Source organism: Lissotriton helveticus, chromosome 11 (genome assembly GCF_964261635.1).
Source record: "Lissotriton helveticus chromosome 11, aLisHel1.1, whole genome shotgun sequence".
Classification (NCBI taxonomy): domain Eukaryota; kingdom Metazoa; phylum Chordata; class Amphibia; order Caudata; family Salamandridae; genus Lissotriton; species Lissotriton helveticus.
The window spans coordinates 1,044,151,010-1,044,173,799 of NC_136072.1; the positions used below are offsets into that span (position 1 = coordinate 1,044,151,010).

Here is a 22,790-nt window from a genome sequence, read left to right on the forward strand (position 1 = left end):
AATCCTCTAGAACGTCTCCCAAAAGTGCCCCTGGTCTGAAGGTCCAACGACTTAGCCGTCGCCCTGCTGTCTTTAAAGCGTTCTAAAGCAGCATCTGCCTTCTTACCAAATAAACCAGACCCGTCGAATGGGAGATCCATCAATGTAGACTGGACATCTGTCGAACACTCACTCGATTTCAGCCACGCAGCTCTCCTCGTTGCCACAGAAGAGCCCATGACCCTAGCCACAGAGTGTGCCGTGTCCAATCCACTCTGAATCACCTGCCTAGCTGCAGCCTGAGTGTCAGAGATTACCTCCTGGAAGTCTTTTCTATCCTCCTCCGGTATCTTGGGCACCAACTGTTTAACAGAGTCCATCAGGGCGTGGATATAACGCCCCATCAGGCAGGTCGCATTTGTGGACTTCAACGCCATACTGGCGGAGGAGAAAACCTTTGTAGCAGCCTGATCCTGTTTTCTCGACTCCTTTTCTGCTGGAACCTGTGGAAAAGCTCCCGTTGATCTTTTGGAACAGGCCGCCTGCACCACCAAACTCTCAGGCAGAGGGTGAGTGGATAAAAATTCTGGGTCATCAGGAGCAGCTCTGTACCTCCTGGCAACAGCCCTAGATACAGCAGGAGCCGATACAGGTTTCTTCCAAACCTCTAAAATCGGTTCTTTGAGGGCATCATTAAAAGGGATGTATGACGTTATAACGCATACTTTTACTCCGCAGACCATTACAACGCGACTTTTACTCCGCATACCGTTACAACGCATAGCGCCTTGGGGCGCTGGATAGTGGTAAGTATAATTTACTATTCTAACTCCAGTCCCCGTGGACCCTAGGGAAGGTGTTGGATAGTAAATTATACTTATTACCTATCCTAGAGCGCCCCCCAGCGCAATGCGTTGTAATGGTATGCGGAGTAATGGTCGCGTTGTAATGGTAGTGCGGAGTAAAAGATCCGTTGTAACGGGTGTATACCCATTAAAAGGCAGCAATGGTTCAGTTACTGAAGATGGAGAGTGAAGGACCTATGTGAGAAGATTTGACTTAAACTCAGCAGTAGGTAGAGCAATGTTCAATAAACTTGCAGCCCTCTTTATTACGACATGGTAAGGAGCCACATCTTTAGAGGGTTCATCCGATACTGAAACTAAATCCCACTCAGGGGACAGTTCAAGGCCACTAGCCACTGAAAGGTCCTCAAACGGGTCCTCAGACTCCTGCAGCTCACCCTCCTCCAAATTCTCCTCACGATACCTCTCTTCCTCCATCAGCCTCTTGGCTTCACGCCTCGACCTGCGCTTCACATTCGAAGCCGTCGGATCCACTGTCGGCTCTGTCGAAGCAGGTGCCGGCGCCGATCCCGACGCCGGACAAGGATGAATCCCACGATGTCGCTCAGGGTTAGGCATCAGGGTTGATGGAATCGGCGTCGACGACTTCGGCGTCGATGGCTTCGGAGTCGAAGGCCTCGCCGGCGTCGGAAAATGCCAATGCGGCGCCGGAGCCGGCATAAAGGGCATAAAGGGCGCAGGTGCATAGGTTTGGGGAACACCCAGACCAAACGCCATCAGACCCGTGGGACCAACAGTAGCCCCAGAGGGGTACATAGCCCTAGAATATATACCAAACATTGCATTAAGGAAATGCGTCGGATCCTGACCTGGAGCTGGGAAGGCTGGGTACGAACCCCCAGGCTGCTCTTGAGGGCGTGGAGTCGATACAACGTCGACTTCCTCTTCGGGCTGGTGCACCGGAGTCGACAGACCCTCGGGCAACTGAGCCTCTCCCTCTCCAACCATCTCCCCTTCACCTTCATCCTCCCAATCTGGAGGATGGAATGGAACCGGAGATGGATTCGCCGTCTGCCTCGGAGAACCTGGCGAATTTGCATGCGACGCCTCACGTCCTGATCTTCCGAAGCCGAAGATACCACCTTCTCAATCAGCTTCACCTGCGACTTCGGCTTAGAACCCAAGTCCTTCCTCGAGCGATGTCGGGATTCATGGGACCTCTTCTTATGCTTCTTTTTAGATGATCTCGAAGCATGGGCCGAGGACAAGTCCGATCACAACCTCAAATGAGATCTTGACTTCGAGCGTCGAGTCTGCGACCTCGATTTTTTCTTCTCCTTACTTCCTTTAAGCTTTGCCACATGAAGCTTAGCTTCTCTATCCCGGAGGGCCTTAGGTGTCATCTTCCTACAAGACTGGCAGTCTTCGACGTCGTGGTCGGAGCTTAAACACCATAAGCAGCATTCATGCGGATCTGTAATGGACATGGTTTTGCTGCATTCCCCACAGGCTTTAAATCCGGTCTTCTTCAAAGACATGTCAAAAGAGAAGACAATGAAACACGAACAATACAAGGTAACAAAGTTACTGCAAAAGCTACAGACGATCCCTAGAAAACCGTTAGCGTCGACGAAGCGGAAAAAAGGGAACTGATGTCATCACGCCGGCGTGGGCCTAATATGGGGTCGGTGACGTCAGCGGAGTCGCGCGCGATGCCGTGCCTCTGTGACGTCGGTCCACGTCGGCGCGAAGCTACAAAAAGAATTTCCGGATGCTGCTGACGCAGGGGGATATTCACAAGGTGAGGAATCCACTGGCAGATGTATCTATCAGAAATGCTGATACTGTGGTTGTCGCTGTCAGACGCCGACTGGATAGAGAAGCACCCGGTCCGGCATCAACCAATTCCGCCGACTCCAGCTGCTGGATGGACACCGAAGGTTTGAGGCCTGGAGGCCTGTGCACCAGCTCCGTCTCTGATCCAACTCCGGATTCGGAAGCCCCAACAACCGTCAAAGGCGATCCCGCCAACGTAGACCGAGTCAGAGTACCTCCTGTCTCCTTGGGGTCAGAGAGTGCACCAGAGGGAGACTGATGACCAAAACCGTTCTGCAAGAAGAAAAATACCCCCTTATTTACTCTAGAGTCGCCCGGCTCCAGGGTATTAAGGGAGGTGTGGAGAAGACTCATGTAGCTGCTCCACAATCGACGGTTGGGAGACATCATCCAACTTACGTTTCAGTCGTTGTGTTCTTGTGTTCTCACACAAACGACTCCTCAACCGTTCTTTGGACATCAGCGAGGGATGACGACACTGCGGTTTTTTAGAAAAATGCACTGCCAGGAGTTTGATGTGGAGCTCTTTCAATGCCTTTGGTCGAAGACGCTGGCAGGAACCGCACTCCTCAGAGCCGTGGTGCTCCCGGGGGCACCATAAACAGACTGTATGTAGGTCTGTGATAGACATATGCCTCTTGCAAGTCCTGCAAGGCTTGAATCCAGACGACAGTCTAAAAATAGCACACAGTTCTCTCGAAAAGTCGTCAAGATGGGCCAGGAAAAACGTCCCTAACCGCTCCAGATCCGAGTTGCGGGCACGGAAAAGAAGGACCCGACGTCAGAGCGTCAGCGAAAGAGTTGCATGTACTCCGGAGAAGTCACATCGGGTGGACGACGTTGAAGCAGAGTCGCACGACGCCCTCTGCTGCCACGCAGATGTGCTGTGGGAAAAAGTTTCTGGTTCTAGTCCCGCACCTGGGAGAGGATTCTAAAGGAGGGAATCTGCGGATAGATGTCTTTATCAGATAAAGGAAATACTGAACAGCTGGCCATAGTGATGGTGGAAGTTCATATCAGTTTTTCACAGCTAGGTATGAAAAGGAGACACCCCGTGTTTATCACTTTCTTATTCTAATTGGTGGATCCGATGCAGTAAAGGGCTTTATGAGAAAAGCATTCCATAGTCTAGAGTTTTAAAAAAGGGACTGCTTGTGCATAGGGCGACAATGGAGATGCCTGAGATGTTAGGGGAAAGAAAAGCCGGCAGGATGGTCTAGTTTGGGCTACATGAAGTTAATACATCAAGTGGTCAGCCTGGCAAAGTTTTTTGGATAACCAGGGGGGATGCAAGACAGACTGCACAGCTATGATTAACTTGGGTAGCCATATTATGTTCCTGGTCTAAAAAGACTCGCTGAACATAAATAAGTACATCTGGTTCGCCACTGTAACATTTTAATTAGTTGGACTTCATCCAGGCAGCAATGGATGACATGCAAAAGCGGACTTTCGCTTGTGTCTTGGCATAGTAGCTTCAGATGAAACGATGATCTGGGTGTAGCCTTCATCAGAGAGGATGCAAATGAATGAGAATTATTAACGGTGTTTCTTCGAACTGAGTTTGTTTATAATATATAATAATGCTACAAAAAAATGATTCAGTTGACATTTGAAATTTTTACTATGGATATACTGTAACATTTGTGATGTTCAGGTTGAAATGTCTAAAGTTGTGACAAGTAATTGTAAGCACAATTGGTAACAAAAAGACAGAGGAAAAACTAACAAAAGTGGCCGTAAAATGTTTAGGGTGTACAATCAAAACAGGAAGCCTTCTTTGTAAGTATTTGGGCAAAGGAATGAACTCTAAGGTTGGTGCATTTTAAGTAGAAGCAGAAACAACTTTTAATAAACTTTATGCTACTAATTCGCTGCATTATAGAACTAGATGCTCTGGCTGAGAAGTTAGACACAGAAACAAAGAGGAATTCCAATGTGCAGAATTTACCATGTCAGACATGTCGTCTAAGGTTCGGCCTTTCACTTCATCCATTTCGCTCTTCAATGCTGATACCCTCTCAAGCTCTTCCTGCGTATCGCTGTATCCAGATATGCCTCTCTTCTGTTCAATTGCTTGCTACAAATGGGAGAAACAGATTCAAAAGGGAAACATGAGCACAAGGATGTAAAATACGGAAATATAGTTTAGCAACTATTTAATTGAATGTATTCATGTTAAGCTGATGACAAGCAGAACAGGCGTTTGAAATAGCATGGCAAAACTTACAACAGTGGGCAAAGGAGCAAGTCATGGCCTGGAACAGCAAGTAAGTTCAGTTAAAACAAGCACCAGCAAAGTAAATAGGTTTCGCCTTTTGGCTTTGTTAATGCAGATCTTCTGACTTTACCAATGCTTTTAGCTAATGCTTTTCCACATGGACACAAAAAAGGAATGCTTGTTTGCTGATCCTAATTGGCATCGTCAAGATAAAAAAAAGTGTAAAGTGTACGTGCAAATCTGTTATCATGCATGCACTTGTATCAATCATGACGCTACGACTGTCATAAACAAGCGCTTGCATCACTATGCACGCAAACATTCAGCACTGATGCAGCCACAATCTCTTTTTGTTTTGTTCCAAGATGGCAGATACCCATTTTGTGGCGGTAAATTAAACAAGCATTTGCAATAAGTCTCGCATTTAAGCGAGTTTGAGCTATTGACATTGCAAATGACAATGCCTTTTATTTTTGTTTTTAAAACATAAATAAAAGGCATTGTCATTTACAATGCCAATAGCTTAAACTTGCGTACATGCGAGACCTATTGCATTGCAAATGCTTGTTCTCTTTTCCCCCCAACATTCCTCTTTCCCACTCTTCCATCGACTCTGTTCAATCATACTTCCTCTCCTGAAAGCACCTCTCTGTACTTAGCTGCCATCTGCCTTGGTTATGCCCCCTCCCCCCCCCTACTCACAGGGCTGCCATTGCCTTAGGTTACCGGTCAGCAGAGGCCCACCAGTACACCGGATGAGTATCTGGGCATCATCAGTCCCAATACTCCCAGCTGAACCTAGAGTTCACATCCCTGTGCAGAACAGACTCTCTTAGGAGGGAACCAGCAAGTACTGATACACCTCTACTCCTAGTTCTGAAGTGACTCTTATTTAGTTTTCAAACTCCTCTACATATATGTTTACTCAGGAAAATGGGAGATTTCTTATTTAGGCCCCAAGTGTATGTTAAACCGAGCAGCATTCCTGGGTCGAAGTCTGATCTGTTCAATTAGAAGTTGTCCAATGTCCCCACATCGTATTTACAGGTGCGGGAACACCATACCCACCTCTGTGCACCCCTTCAACCCCCACCAGGATTGGTATATTTAATTTACTTATAAGTCTCTTGAAGAGTGGTATACCATATACCAAGGACCTGTAAAGTGCATGCTACTAATGGGCCAGCCAAACTTATTGTGCCACCCAGTTATGTACCCCTTTAAAACATTTAAGCCATTGCAGCCTGAATACAGTTTTAAACTGGCATTTCAACTTGGTAATATAACACCCTTTAAAAAAATAATTTTTTATGAACAACGTGGACTATCCCAAATGCAGATGACTGTGTAACACTTATAGTGCTGGGCACCACATAGGTTTGTAAGAAGAACCGTCACCCACCAATCTGCTGGTAAGCAGGATCATGAAGACCAATTGCTAATCTTCATGCTTATCCTTATCTTTAATATATCCTAGGCCGCTGGGAATAAAACAAATCGGTCAGTAAGGAATCCCAGAGGTATTTTTAATTCTACCACTTCACCACACACTACCACAAAATCCCGCTCCACTGTAATCAGGCGTTGTAGCACAGCTAAGGGGCATTGGCTACCCAGCCGGCAACCCGATGATGAAGCATGCCACCAACTAGGTTGGTGGGTGAGGGTTCTTCTTACAAACCTATGTGGTGCCCAGCACTATAAGTGTTACAGAGTCAGCTGCATTTGGGTTTGTCCACGTTGTTTATAAAATACGTACCATGGGACAGGGACGGTCCCACTATTTGGTCCTCGCTCTTTGGTTTGTTCTTTAAATATAACACCGTTGTCAAGCCTTAAACTTCCATTTTATTGCATATAAGTCACTATTAAGGTCGGGCCTAGGTCGCCCGTAGGGCAGGGGCTTTATAATTAAAAAGTTGGACATGTACTTTTAAGTTTTACATGAAAAACTCTTAAATTCGTTTTCCACAACTGTGAGGCCTACCTTTCTCATGGGATAAGATTCGGTTACCGTACTACATTTTGTAAGTGTTAACTTTTGATTGGGAGCAGGTAAACTTTTCATATTTGGTGTCTGAGAAATTGTTATTAAAAATCTTATTCGATGTTAAAGTTGGATTTTAGGTAAAAATGTTGAAAATGCCACTTTTAAGTTCAAATATTTCCTGGACGAGTTATTTCTGCTAAATTACAATATATGTAGGGGACTTGATTCAATCATATAAAACAAAGTAGGAAGAAACCGGCATATTACTGTACAAACTTAATTATGTTTTAAAGCATATAATACATTGTATACAGTCATCAAAACATATTACTTGGACAAAAACAGCATCATAACCCTGACGCCACCCATATGATCTCATCAATAATAATAGAACAAATCAAATCCAAGGATCATTGGGAAGTGTAGAGTTGTCTTAACCATGTAGGTTAATGAATCCGGAGTTCCACATGGTTTTACGCTAGTTCCAACAATTATGTGACCTGATGAATCATGCAATCATAGAATTGTGGTTACAGAACTGTCGACGTTTCAGTCTCTTATGGCCACACAGTTCCAGAGCCCATCATCAGGACTCAGTATTGTAAATCTCAGCAAGAAACTAACACCTAAATGGGCTAAAAAACAACTAATGAGTATATGTAGAAGCACAACACAAGACATCACGTATACCGCTTACCCACAATGAGCACCACCAAAAAGTGTCACAACGCTTAATGAACCAAAAGGTGCATAAACTGTGTCGACGAAAAAGAACTCACCAAAAGAACTTGTCCACCACCAAAGGGAAAAGAAGGCTCCATGTATAGCAAGCAATAGGTTTTGCCTATGTGATTAATATCCTTTTTTTTTTTTTTAAGTTTTAGCTTGGTGAACAGTTGTACAATATGAGTTAGTAAACTCCAAAAAAGTGTTGTGACTTGTTTAGTGAGAAAGCCAATATATTAGGCAGTAACTGGTGGTAATATAATGCGGGGAGATTAGGTAAAGGCCGGAGGACAAAGATAAAAAAAATGCAGCGGTTAAGCACGTTTGAAATGCATCCAGCCACGGGAAGTAGGTAAAGGGTGGAGGACAAACCAAGCAAGCAAAATGTGACTGCACTCTCTGTTAGTCTGCAGTACAAAGCTCTGCTTCCAAGAAACATGAAGACCAAATAGTTTAACCAAGTCTTTTCTGCTGAACTCTCCACTGAAAACTGGGTGATCGCGAACCTCAAGTGCTTGCAGTGCTGCATAAATAAAGGTTATTTTCATGTTCATTTTTACCAAGAATGAATTCGGCAAAAGATAAATGAATGAAGCTCTGGCACTGTACTGCATTGGGAATGCTTATCCAAATAACTAAAAACCAATTTCCCTCTATAGGGGAGTAAGGAAGGTACCAGTGCCAGTCTCTACTTTTATTACTAGAGGGGAGAACTCTGGTTATAGCTGTGTGACCTCTGTTTTAAATCTCATTCATTTTTCTTGTGCTGACCTGAAATAGTCACTAGTGAGGTCCCATAAGCTTATAGCCATTAAGCTAGGCATTGTTGTTTATGTTACATTGGTGAGCAGAAGGTAATTGTGTGCAGATGCCACAAGTGGATCATTAACCTTTCCATACAGTACAACTTTTTTTTCATTTCAATCTTTATTCGGTTTAAAAAACCTTATAAGATACAATATATTCAATCATAATACATCATATCACAATTTAAATAATAAGAAAAAGTTGCAGGTGGCTAAAAATATACACACACTTCCTTTGCATATATACATAGAATTCAGTTCATTTCCCAGTTTTTTCCACTTAGGGGTGACTTGATCTTAGTTAGCCCCTCTATATACAAGAACACTGAATAAATATACAAATGGTAAAACAATAAATTAGACATCTGTTTTTGTTAAAAAAATACACCAGAACAATAAAGCAGGCAGCACTTTAGCAATTAACAAGTGACTCAGTAACATGAAAAGAAGGCTAACCTATTTCCTTACGTTTTTTGGTCTTTCATTTTCCTAATCAAGGCCACGCATAAGAGGAAACGGCTCAGGCTAAACACAATTGATTGAGCAGTGTCTCCCTTGAAAATTCTTAATCCAACCTCGATTTGACGAAAGCCTAACTTTTTACAGATTGGCTTTAGCCATTTTTTCCTGGCTTTAAGATATGCTGGGCATATAAACAAGACATGGGACACATCCTCTTTCAGCCCCATCTCGCAAAGCTCACATATATCGGAACCAACGGCCCCGACCAACCCCTTATTGCAGTTCCAGCTAGCTGTCCTTTCTTTTAGTTGCAAAATACCATACCAGAACTTTAGGTATAAGCTTTTGGCGAATGGAGGGTAAATTTCATCCATGAGGGGCTCTAATTGCATTGTCACCTTAAATTCGAAAAATTTCGAGGTTAGAGTCCCTGTTCTGGGGTTTGATAGCGCTGAATCTCTAATATAATCCCAGTACCTTTGTTTCAAGATTCTTTTTGAGCTATTTGTGAGAGAGTCAGGGTCAAACCAAAAATCACTTAACCCTAGTTTTTCTAGCCATTTTTTGACGTACTCTAACCATGGCAAATGCGTAATATTCCTTATGGTTAATATCTCTTTCAGTGCTTCTCTATAATCAGTCAGCTCCTCAATGGACCATAAACGGACCCAATAGAGCAGCGGGCGAAGAGAAGCATAGTCATCTGTACGTCGAAAGTTAAGGTCCCATAATACGGGTGTCATTGGTGTTGACCCCGGTATCCCTAAAAGTTGTCTAATAAAGAAATTTTCCCTTACTCGGAAAGTATCCTTTGAAGCATAAGCCCAGAGATCCGCGCCATAAAGTGAGGATGATTGCACTTTATACTTAAATAGTTCAATGGCTGGTGAGACTGCTTTAAAGTGGCTATTCTTATGCCTCTTTATAATCGGACACTGGTTTTGAGTCAACCTTAATTTTGAGCTCTCCAATTGTGTTTTCCATGTTACTTTGCTATCTAAAATAATACCCAGGTATTTAAAATTGGGGACTTCTTCAATAAATTCATTATTTATCTTAAAAACTTTGCTAAAACCTTTGTGGGGGTTAATTGTCATAACTTTTGTTTTTGAGGAATTAATTTCTAATTCCTTGTCGTGACAATACAAACTAAATTTATTTAAAAGATTTTGAAGCCCCCTGGGTGTCTGAGAAATTAAAATAGTATCGTCTGCAAACAATAGTGCCGGAACGGCTTGCCCACTCAATTTGGGAGAGTCATGCTCGCAGCCCAAAAGAGTGTCGGGGATGTCATTAACGTATAAGGAGAATAAGGTAGGTGCCATTACGCACCCTTGCCTTACCCCTTTCGCTATTTTTATCTTCTCGCTGACTTCTCCGTTTGGTCCCCATCTAACACGTGCATAGTTATTCTCGTGGAGTTTAATTAAAATTTGAAGGATGTTTCCGGGGACGCCCATCTTGTTTAATGTCTTCCATAGTGCTACCCTCGGAACCATGTCGAAAGCTGCCTTCAAATCAACAAAAGCCACGTATATATGGGACCTTCTTATAATCGTATATTTCCAGACTAAACATAAAAATCTAAAAACCTGGTCTATAGTGCTTATCTTTGATCTAAAACCTGCCTGGTATTTTGTATAGATAGAGTGTTCTTCAATCCAAGTGGAAAGCCTGTTGAGAACTTGGCGGGCAAAATTGTTTTGCAACACGTCAATTAAGCTGATAGGCCGATAATGCGAAGGATTTGACCTGTCACCCTTCTTGAACAGTGTTACAATCTCTGCCCCCTTCCAGGTTTCTGGGACGGGAGCTCCTCTAGCAATATCATTTGATAATAAATTGATATATGGAGCCCAAATATAGTTCTCGTGTTTCCAAAGATCACCTGGTATACCGTCAGGGCCTGGCGCTTTCCCCGACTTAACTGCCCTGATTGCTAAAATTGTTTCTGTCAGGGAGAAGACAAGAGGTGTATCATGCGCAGCAAGGAAAGGCTGCAAGCTGTCCTGGCCTTCAATCTCACCAGAGCTTCCGCAAGCATAAAATAGAGTAAAATGCTTGACCCAAATTTCCTCCTCTAGGAATCTATCTTTGCATTCAGTCGCCCCCCTGGTGCCTCTAGCAATGAGGTTCCAGAAGGAGGTCTGATCTTTACACTTACATGCGTCCAACAAATCTGACCAAACCCTTTCGTCCCACTCTTTTTTGGCCATTAATAGTATTCTTTTGTACTGAGCTCTCTTAATTCTCACAATGTCCGCTGAATCCCCCCTGACTGCTGTAATTAAGTCTTTTTTAGCTCTCCGGCATTCCTGGTTATACCAGGAGATCCCTGTTTGTTTATTCTTTTGGGCATTATGTGATCTTTTTACCGCCCTAGTTAGGATCTCGCTAAGTTGGTCAATTAAATGATCATGGGATTCTATCAGACAAGGATTTTTAGTGACAGTACTATTACCTAAAAGAGGGGACATGTGCCTCACAAATACATTATAGATTTGACTGATAATTGTTGTGTTACCTAAAACCACTGGCCACTTCAGGGATCTACGATTGTTTGCCACTAAAGGGTCCTGTGGTAAGGAAACAGTACTTTTAGCACTTTTGACAGGGGTTTTAAAGATCTGAGTCTGGACGGATAAGATCAATGGGTAGTGGTCGCTTTCCGTGCGGTCATCCACCATTAAATCGATGATCAAGGGCCATAATTTCAGAGAGACTATAAAATAATCTAAATGGCTGAGAGTCGCCCCCCTGGTAAATGTTGGTTTTCTGGGGCAATCTGAGGGCAACCGCCCATTGCAGGCACGTAAGCCTAGCTCTAGAGTCAAATTCAATAATTGTAGAGCACTCACTGTGCAAGGTGCCTTGTAATTTGTGTCAACCAAGGGGATATTATTGGCGCTATCCTCGTCCTTATGGATGTCTTCTAGGCCTATTATAGGTTCGAAACCTCTATTAAAGTCACCGCCTATAATCATTGTTGCATTTTGAGCAAACCCCGCCACAATATTACTCAAATGGGTTACAGCTGGTGATTCTTTACACGATTGATGTGGTCTACTGTAAATATTAATCACATAAATGCTACAGCCTTTAGTATTTTTTAACTCAAGTAATAAAACTTTAGAAAAGAAGCAAACAGACATGATAAGGCATGTGAAATAAATATTGCTCTCTTCATGGTCCTCTCCCTTAACTCAGTTAATCATCCCTGCAAAGATGGGGTGATTGAACAAGATGTGGACAAAACGACTCACCTGCTGCACTAGTGTGAAGGGAGGGCCAGCCACCACTTCTGGTCAGGGAAGGGGGGCAGGGCAGGATTGGGCAGACAAGGGAAGAACCAGCATATGTACTAATGCATCCCTTATTGACTGACTGAAACATTTATAAAGCGCTCGAATGCCGCGGCGTCTTGGCGCTAAGATGCAGAGAGAATGGTGTGAACGGGAGTCTACTGCAGAGAGAAAAGCCAGGTTTTCAGTGCCTTTCTGAAACACATTTTGGATTTTTGTGAGCGCAGTACGGGGGGCAGAGAGTTCCACAATCTAGAGGCTTGGTAGGAAAAGGATTTCCCGCCCCAACGAGCTCTCCTTACTCTGGGTTGGCAGATTAAGTCCTGGTTGGCTGATCTCAAGGTACGAGCCGGCGAGTACCGAGGAAGGAGTTTGATAAGGTCAACAGGTCCCTTGCCATACAAGGACCTGTGAACCAGGCAGAGGGCTTTGAACTTTATTCTGCTTCTAATTGGTAGCCAGTGAAGCTCGCGTATGGCTTTAGAAGTTGGATGGCGACGCGGTAGGTTCAACAGGACCCTGGCTGCGGCATTTTGGATTGCCTGTAATTTGGTCAGCTGCTTTTCTCCAGTGCCCAGGTAGAGTGCGTTGCAATAGTCCACTCGGGACATTACCAGGGCCCCCATCACCGTCTTTTTTAGTGCTGACGGAATGTATGGTAGCACTTTCCTGAGGATCTTGATGGTATAAAAGCAGGTGGAAGTCACCTGATTATTTTGCGCCTTGCAAGAAAGATCTTTGTCCAGCAAAAAACCGAGGTTCCTGACCTTCTCTGCAGGGTTAGGACAAGAGCCCGCCTCTGGGGGCCACCAAAGGTCACTCCAAATGGAAGGTTTTTGGCCGAACTCAATTATCTCGGTTTTATCCGTGTTTAATTTTAGGAAATTTCCGCTCATCCAGTTTTTTACACTACTGAGGCAAGTCTTAAAGCGCTCGGCTGTTGCTTCGATTGATTAGGATATTGATACTACTATTTGAGTGTCGTCTGCGTACGACACTAATTGTAGGCCATGAGCTTGGATTAGAGCGGCAAGAGGAGTGACATACAAATTAAATAGTGTAGGTGACAGTGCAGAGCCCTGGGGAACCCCACCCGGCAATGTGAATTCATCGGATTGTAGACCGTCCCAGTGAACCTGCTGGATTCGAGAATCCAAGAAAGATTTTAAAAGGGTCAACGCGGTGCCGGTAAAGCCAAGAGTTCTCAATCTGCTTATAAGGACCAGATGATTCACGGTGTCGAAAGCCGCTGTGAGGTCCAATAGAATCAAGGTCGTTCTGCCGCCTTCATCCATTGTCCTACGTATGTTTTCCGTTGCCATTATCAGGGCAGACTCAGTTGAGTGACAAGGACGAAACCCATGTTGTGATGGATCCAGTAGCTTGTTAGAGTCTACGAATCTCATCATTTCGTTATTCATAGCTTTCTCCAGGATTTTAGCTGGAAAGGGCAGGCAAGATATGGGCCGGTAGTGTTTAAGTTCGGCAGGGTCCAGGGAGTCCTTCTTAAGGATGGGGCGGATACAGGCTTTTTTCCAGTTTGTGGGGAATTCGCCGGAGGTGATGACCTTGTTCAGGAGGGGAGTTAATACAGCTGACACAGTCTTTGGGATCATATGCAGTACATGCGGTGGACAGGGGTCAAGTGGGGAACCTGATTTCCTTTGTATAATTAAATCCATCACTTGCATCTCCTCTAATAGAGGGAAACAGGAGAAGTTGGGGTGAGGCATCATGATGATCGTATTGTTGTCAGTGGGTGGGTCAGCTGATGAGACACTGAGATCATCGTAAACTGCCTGGACTTTCTGTTGAAAGAAGGTAGCGATGCTTGTCACCATGTTCTGGTTGGGACTAAAAGCAGTATCACGGGGGCTCTTTGTCAAGTGAGTGACGGTTTTAAATAGTTCTCTAGCAGTGTTGGAGGCAAGTTGGATTTTATTTGTAAAGTAGGTTGATTTGGCCAGAACTATTGCTAATTTGTATTCATGAAGGGCTTTAGAGTATTCCAATTTACTTTGGTGACTGTAGTCTGAACGCCACGACCGCTCTAATCGCCGGCATTTCAGTTTTATTAGTTTCACCTCAGCGGAATACCATTGTGCAGTGGCAAACCGTCTTCTAGGTTTTTTTATTTCTACTGGAGCCAGCTCGTCCACTGCCTGGCTGATCCAGTTATGATATTTAAGAGCCCCATTGTTTGAGTTTTCATGCTCAAGTCTCGGGGAATCCTTTGCAAGTATATTTGCCAGAGGAGTAGGTTCAAGCTTCTTCCACGGACGTATTTTTTCAGGGAGTGTAAGGCCTCTCCTATGGTTGACCAGATTAATTAATTGCAGGTTAAAGAAAATAGCATTGTGGTCAGACCAGGGAACTGGTTGAATTGAGATAACTTTAACATGGTTATTATTTGTAAAAAGGCCATCCAGAGTATGTCCTGCGATATGAGTGGGCTTTGAAATTAATTGAGTCATGCCAAAGCTCTGGAAATTATCAATTAGTGCAGTTGAATCGGGGTCCTTAATTGCTTCCAAGTGGAAGTTAAAATCACCCAGAATTGTATGAGTAATCGAGTCCGAGGTAGTTTCTAGGTAGGTATGTAATGCTCTGATAAATGGAGCTCTCGGGCCTGGTGGCCGGTAGATCAGCAGGCCATCGAAGATCAGGCAGTTATTGTTTTTAATTTTAAAGCTCATAGCTTCGGCTTCTAGGTCTTGTTGGGAGCATGCAAAAACTTTTAAGTGGGATTTATAGATTATCCCAATTCCACCACCCACTGCTCCTCCTCTATTTACATATTCCACCGAATAACCTTCCGGGGTGGCCACATTCCAGTCCGGGCCTGAAACATCGGATGCCCATGTTTCTGTTAGAAACATTAGGTCAGCAGCATGGTCTGAGATCAGTGCTTCAATTTCATATTTATGTTTGACCATGGATCTGGTATTTAGCAAGATACATTTTAAAAATCTGTTCCCACTACCTGTGCACCCTGCCCCGGGTTTCTGATTGTTGTTTCGCCCCTGATGAGCAGTAGGGCATTCGTTTGTAGCTAGCGACAGGATGGGCAGTTTATATGTTAAGCAGGGGGAGTTATTAATCACCTGCAAGCCACAGGTAGCACACTTGAGGGTAGAGGAAATATCTACCGGGTTTAATCTTCGCGGAGGTTTACAGGAATGCGTATCCAATTTGATCAGCTCCGCTCTGGAGTAGTGTCTATTTAACAAATGGGCATAGTCTCCCGCGCTCGGCGCGGACGGGCGCAGACGGGTTGCCTTTGGCGCGCCTTCGGCGCGCCCGCTGCGCCTACGGAATGGAGGCTCCATTTTATAGTGGCCGAGGGCGGGTGGGCGGGAGGGGCGAAGCACAAGAGTGCTGAGTCTGATCCCGGTCCTCACCCAAGATGGCGGCCCCCCGAGCAGCGTCCAATCAGCTGCAAGAGGTGGAATCTGACGTGGATTTGCAGCCAGGAGAGCCCCTGTTCCAGGTAGCGAGTCTGTAATAAGGGGTTCTGCCACAAGTGCTGGGGTACAACTAAAATATCACGTGGGTAAAGTGCAAAGTACAATTTTTAACAGGTTTTAAAAGATAGTTGCTTTTAAAAAATCGGCGATTTTAAAATGATGCAGAATACAGGAAGTGCACAAACAGTTCCGGCTTTCCGCCTCAGGACGTGGTAAACTAACTCACACACACACAATCGCAATCATTAGTGGTGTGGAGGAAGCGGGCTTTTTGTAGTGGCCGAGGGCGGGTGGGCGGGAGGGGCGAAGCACAAGAGTGCTGAGTCTGATCCCGGTCCTCACCCAAGATGGCGGCCCCCCGAGCAGCGTCCAATCAGCTGCAAGAGGTGGAATCTGACGTGGATTTGCAGCCAGGAGAGCCCCTGTTCCAGGTAGCGAGTCTGTAATAAGGGGTTCTGCCACAAGTGCTGGGGTACAACTAAAATATCACGTGGGTAAAGTGCAAAGTACAATTTTTAACAGGTTTTAAAAGATAGTTGCTTTTAAAAAATCGGCGATTTTAAAATGATGCAGAATACAGGAAGTGCACAAACAGTCCCGGCTTTCCGCCTCAGGACGTGGTAAACTAACTCACACACACACAATCGCAATCATTAGTGGTGTGGAGGAAGCGGGCTTTTTGTAGTGGCCGAGGGCGGGTGGGCGGGAGGGGCGAAGCACAAGAGTGCTGAGTCTGATCCCGGTCCTCACCCAAGATGGCGGCCCCCGAGCAGCGTCCAATCAGCTGCAAGAGGTGGAATCTGACGTGGATTTGCAGCCAGGAGAGCCCCTGTTCCAGGTAGCGAGTCTGTAATAAGGGGTTCTGCCACAAGTGCTGGGGTACAACTAAAATATCACGTGGGTAAAGTGCAAAGTACAATTTTTAACAGGTTTTAAAAGATAGTTGCTTTTAAAAAATCGGCGATTTTCAAATGATGCAGAATACAGGAAGTGCACAAACAGTCCCGGCTTTCCGCCTCAGGACGTGGTAAACTAACTCACACACACACACACAATCGCAATTATTATTGCAGCATTCTAAATAATATTTGTTTTTAGTATCTCATTTGAGCACGTTAGGAGTGGCGAACAAAGGGCTGGTCCCTGCGTAGTCCTGAAGAAGAGCTTGCGGGAAGCTTGAAACATGTTGACAGAAACTGCTAAGCACACTCATTGTTAGTAGGATCCCTAGAACCCCGTTTTTAATGTACCACCCAGGAGCAAGGATAAATCATTCGTAGCTCACTAGGCAGGTATTTTTAATCCACTTTATTCATACCACTCCACTTCACAACACACCTTGCACCACACATAGTCCACAATTTAAAGTACTTCTACGTAGTTCGCAAGTCGTAGCACGCCCCAGTCCGTAGAGGGCTGGGATGGCCCCAATGATGAAGCATTTCACCGTGGGGAAACCCTGGAGAGTGAGGGGACACAAGAAAGAAAAATTATTTTCTTTCTTCAGCTTATCAAAGCTATTCCAACTCCAATGAGTGTTGTGAATACTATTCACTGACAAGCAAGGCTCTGGATCCTTGGTTTCAAGGGTTTTATGTTTAATGATAATTTGTGGAGGGTGAGCCTGGTTCTTTTTTCCCTCTTACTCCCTCTTTTTGAGAAATACGTCTTGCACCGCGCGCAGCTGTGGGAGTATCTCCCATTGGAGATCCAATCTTTGTCATAGCAGGCACTCAAAAACCAGCACACACTTTCATAAATTTTAGGCAGACGATCGCACAGAATGGCGGAGGTAACAGGCCTCACCTATACTGAGGAAGAAGTGGATAGGATAATAGCATCCATGCTCCCACTGACAGGAACAACTAACAGAGACACCAGTGAGGCTACCCAATGCTGGGATGAGGTTACTGAACTGAAGAGGAATCAAATCAAAACCATAGTTCATGGAATTATGATGAGCAAATACCTGAGAGCTAACGCAGCACCACGTGGGTTAATAGTCAGAAATGAACCGTTTATTTTCCAAAATGGCCTAACCTTTAAGAAAGATTGGTCCCTCATCAGCTGGCACTGTACCAGAGACTGGCTGGTGCTAATTGTGAAAACTGCGGTACGCCTATCAGAGGAAATGAAAGTAGGCATACATGATCTGGAAATAAAACTAAAAGTTTTATTGAGTTCTGCTCCAGCATCCAAAAAATGACTAGAAGAGCTGAATAAAACAATGAGCGAATTCGAGATCACTTTAAAAGACACCAAATATGTAAAATTCCACAAAGATAAAAAATCTTTCTCTCACGAAAGAGTATACCCTTACATAAAAGAGGACTACACCGGCCCAGGAAGAAACCCTGGTTACAATACAGATAGCGAGGGATCAGAAACCGGATCCTACACATCAGACACAGGCTCCAATCGCAACCAGATGAGGAATAGGAGACCAAGGGGTGGCCGAATGAGGAATAGAGGGGGCTTCGGGTGGCCCCAGTACCAAGGAGCACAACCATTTTTCCCTCCTCCACAATATTTCTACAGCCCACCACCTTTTCACCAACCCTATCAACAACAACCATACCCATATTGGGATAAGGCCCAATCTCTGGAACAACAACAGCAGCCTTTTTAGGGAGAGGCAAAATGCCCCAACGAGGAAGAACAAGACAAGGACAACAAGTACAATGGGCACAACCACTAGAAACCAACATGAGACACACGCGCAGCATGGGCCCCCCGAATGTACCATCAACCAGCAACCACTGAGTCTCGTAGTCAACCTATCTGACAGCAGACTGTCACCAGACCAAACAACGGTACTAGAAAAGGGTTTGGGATTTGTACCCACAGCAACCTTGGACAAATTCAAACTATGTTGCGAATTGAAAGAATTCATTCGCAAAATCAAATTAGATATATTCTTCAAAGACAAGGCACAATTGAGTACCAACAACAGTGATACAGGACTGAGAAAAAAATCAAGGTTCAACCCACCAGCAAGCAGTATGCCAGTTGAGTTACTGACTTTTGAAAAAGCGGTCCTAAAAGAAGTAACAGAAATAGATCCCAAAATGACAAAGACCTTCCATAACACTAGCAAGAGGGAGATGGAAGCAATCAAGCAACTGTCAAATGAAACATCTATAACAATCAAACCAGCGGACAAGGGGGACGCCATTGTGGTACAAAACACAACTGACTACAATACGGAATGCCTCCGCCTTCTAGCGGACAGACGGAACTATGAAATCATTGACATCAACCCCACAGAACGTTTACGTATTGAGATAGCAAGTCTGGTAGAGAAATCCCTGACCAATGATTGGATGTAAAAAAGAGGCAGACTTTCTTGAAAATAAAGACCCTATCATCCCCTACTTCTATACAATCCTCAAGATCCACAAGACCATGACTAAACCACCAGGGAGACCAATAGTCTCAGGGATTGGTTCCATCTTAGAGCCCTTGTCCAAATTCGCTGATGCGTTTTTGAGACCTCTAATACAAAGGACAGACACTTATCTGCAAGACACCAAAGCGGTCTTGTGTCTCATAAAAGACCTGCAATACAACCCCACGACCCATATACTGGTGGGCCTTGACGTAAAAAGCCTCTACACGAGTCTTCCGCATAAAAAGACCCTAGAAATCTTGGAAGAGGTCCTTTTCAAGGAAGCATGGGAATACCACGCCCCCAGACATGTGGTCCTCGAATGTTGTCGCCTTGCATTAACTGAAATTTTATTGCAATTTCAAAACAATCTGTACCGCCAGAAGTATGGCACGAGTATGGGGAGTACTTTCGCGCTGAGCATGGCGGGGTTGTACGTCCACCACCTAGAGACATAAGATCCTACATCCTAACAACCCCCACCTGAGCCACGTCCAACTATGGAAACGATACATAGATGACGTGCCACTGATCTGGGAGGGTGATGAGAATGGAGTCACGCTTTTCCTACAATGGCTAAACTTACAAGACCCTTTCTTGAAATTCACATCATCAATGAGCAGATGCAACCTGTTTTTTTAGACCTTAATATACAAGCACAGGAAGGCAGACTCACCACAACCACACATTTTAAACCCACAGCTAGGAACTGTCTTCTCAGATTCAACAGTTTCCACCCGAGACAACTAAGGGAGAATTTACCCTTTGGGCAATTTTTACGTCTTAGACGTAACTGTTCTGAAAAAAAGAGATTTCAATGTCCAGGCCAAAGACCTGAGCGAAAAACTCCTCCTCAGAAATGACCCCATACATATTGTGCAAAAAGCTTCAAATAATAACCGTGAAGCACTTTTAGAACCAAAGATCATTGAGGAAAACACAAAAAAACGACCAATCTGCATCACGACTTACAATGTGGCCTCTGACCAGGTAGCGAAAATAATAAAAAGACACTGGAGAACCCTTAACTGTGGGGTCTTGATTTTCGAAAAACCAATGTTCAGCCATCGTAAGGGCAAAAATTCGAGAAATGTTGTGGTCCACACACGACCAAGAGAACCACAGGGCTCTGTGGGCGCAGCATGCCTCTTACACCCCCTCCCTGCAGGCCATTACCCCTGCACAAACTGCAGCGTCTGCCACCTGACCACAGCAACGAAACAAGTTCACTGCAACCATGGCTTGATATGGGACCTTAGGTCTTTTTCAAATTGCAACACAACGGGAATGGTCTATATGATCACTTGTACTTGCAACTTACACTACGTAGGTATGACTACTAGGAAGGTCAGCACACGCATTACGGAGCACCGGAGTAACATCAGGTGCAAACGTACTAATACCAAAAGGACGACACATTTCCTGGAAAAATTACACACACCGAATGATATGAGGTGGGTAGTCTTAGAAACCGTGCAGAACCAAACACATATGGATACAAAACTCCTTAAGAAAGAACAACGCTGAGTCTTTAAGTTGCGCTCAGATACCCAAGGTCTCAACGACGACATACCATGGGGAAAACTCACATAATGAGAATCTGACCCTTTTTTGACTCCATGCTTCACTAATGTTATGTGCGTTTGAATGTGTCTCTTAGTACACTTAACAGCACCATTTATCTTGATATTGTCAACTGATGATCATGTATAGAGGACAATAAACTAAATGTTATGTCCTAATATTATATATCTCCTCATTTAGCAACCGGGGGCAATCAAATGACCCTTACAAGATGGCCCCCACAGACGGTTCCCTGAATGTTTAGGGATAGAAAGTAAAGTCCATCACAAAAACCGTCTGACCAGTCTAAAACCTTGTCAGTAGGCCAGACACCCCTCATAGATGACCCCTCGCCTTTATTATATCAACCTCTCTATGGTCGGTACCCCGACACGCTAATAATTCCATCCGACCCCAAATAATCCTTAATTGTTTTTTCGGGAATTGAGCCCCCAGCGGAACACTGATAATTAATTAATTTTTGTTTAAAACGAAGCTTCCTATACGTATTTTTCAAAGGGCACGTTTTGTAAATAATTCCCTCAAGATGGCTGACATTTTGTGCCTTCCCGAATAGTAAGAAGTGCTTCCACGGTCCAGATGCAACCGCAATGACAACGCAGAAGTGGCAGCATTTAAGCAACCGCCGGGCACACGCTACTCAGGATGCGGTCCGGAGGTTGAAGTGTAGGTTACTAAGCCGAGCTATCCCGTACTTCAAGTAAGTGGTTTCATTCCCTACACGTCCCGACCGAGAGAGGACAACATCGAGCATTACTTTAATTACGATGTACTTCTTTTTGGCAGTGCTACCAGACATTGACATCACGGCACTTTGACGCCATAGCATTGCCGAGTACTAAACAGCAATCTTTTTCTCCCGATTACTTCCCCTAGATTGGAAGGGATACGGACAACACTCCACGGCCAAGGGGGCCAAGTTAGGTCTCTTGTATGTAATCGTCTGTCTCACTTATTTATGTGGTGTGTGTATGCTTAAACGCTGAGTACGAATGAAAGCATGTTGTGACACATGGTTTTTAATCACTTGGCATCAGACCGGTTTTTATCGCATTGTCGCATGGACTGAAAAGCACAGATAATCCATTGATCTGTGGATGGTGTATGTAGAAATATGTCATTATACTGAAGGGGAATACACCCCCATAACCACACAGTGATCATTACTAGCGTATGTGCTAATGCATGCCTTATTATTGCAGCATTCTAAATAATATTTGTTTTTTAGTATCTCACTTGAGCACGTTAGGAGTGGCGAACAAAGGGCTGGTCCCTGCATAGTCCTGAAGAAGAGCTTGCGGGAAGCTCGAAACATGTTGACAGAAACTGCTAGGCACACTCATTGTTAGTAGGATCCCTAGAAACCCGTTTTTAATGTACCACCCAGGAGCAAGAATAAATCATTTGTAGCTCACAAGGCAGGTATTTTTAATCCACTTTACTCATACCACTCCACTTCACAACACACCTTGCACCACACATAGTCCACAATTTAAAGTGCTCCTACGTAGTTCGCAAGTCGTAGCACGCCCCAGTCCGTAGAGGGCTGGGATGGCCCCAATGATGAAGCATGTCACCGTGGGGAAACCCTGGTGAGTGAGGGGACACAAGAAAGAAAAATGATTTTCTTTCTTCAGCTTATCAAAGCTATTCCAACTCCAGTGAGTGTTGTGAATACTATTCACTGACAAGCCAGGCTCTGGATCCTTGGATTCAAGGGTTTTATGTTTAAGAACCAGGATGTGCCTGCGATCACGCGGCAAGGAGTGCAAATAATGTAGGAGAAGATCCCTACCTGTATCCTGGTGTGTTCCTTGGGGCCCGGGGCAGACGCAGGACACAACATTGTGCACTATCCATTAAGCACTATCCATTAAGCATAATGGGGGCAAAAGAGACTGCATTGTTACAGAAATTGGCACTTTGCTGTGGTCCAATCAGAGCCCTTCAATCAATAGCAGCACAACGGATCATCCAGTGATCATTCAAGAGAGAGACGCATGGAGGAAGATGATTGGGTTAATACGATTCTAGACTTTGGTGTGCCTTTTGCTTGATTCAGCAGTTTGAACCCTACAAAATTCAATTCATAAAGCTGAACTGTTCAGAGCTGCCTTTACCTGAACTCAATACTGATAGCGACCGTTATTGGAGAATTTTAGACACTGTTAATCACCTGCCCTCCTGGAATCTAACTCCCTGCCGTAGATTGCTTTTCTTCCT

General features: G+C 44.5%; 1 protein-coding gene across 2 annotated transcripts in view; it reads right to left on the reverse strand.

The window, feature by feature from the left end:
• IFT81 (intraflagellar transport 81) overlaps window positions 1-22,790 on the reverse strand; it is a 1,024,548-nt gene that overhangs the window by 310,441 nt on the left and 691,317 nt on the right. For both annotated transcript variants that reach the window (XM_078667498.1, XM_078667499.1), the window contains one exon: window positions 4,573-4,701. In XM_078667498.1, the coding sequence (XP_078523624.1) occupies window positions 4,573-4,701 (129 nt within the window). The remainder of the gene's footprint in view (window positions 1-4,572; window positions 4,702-22,790) is intronic.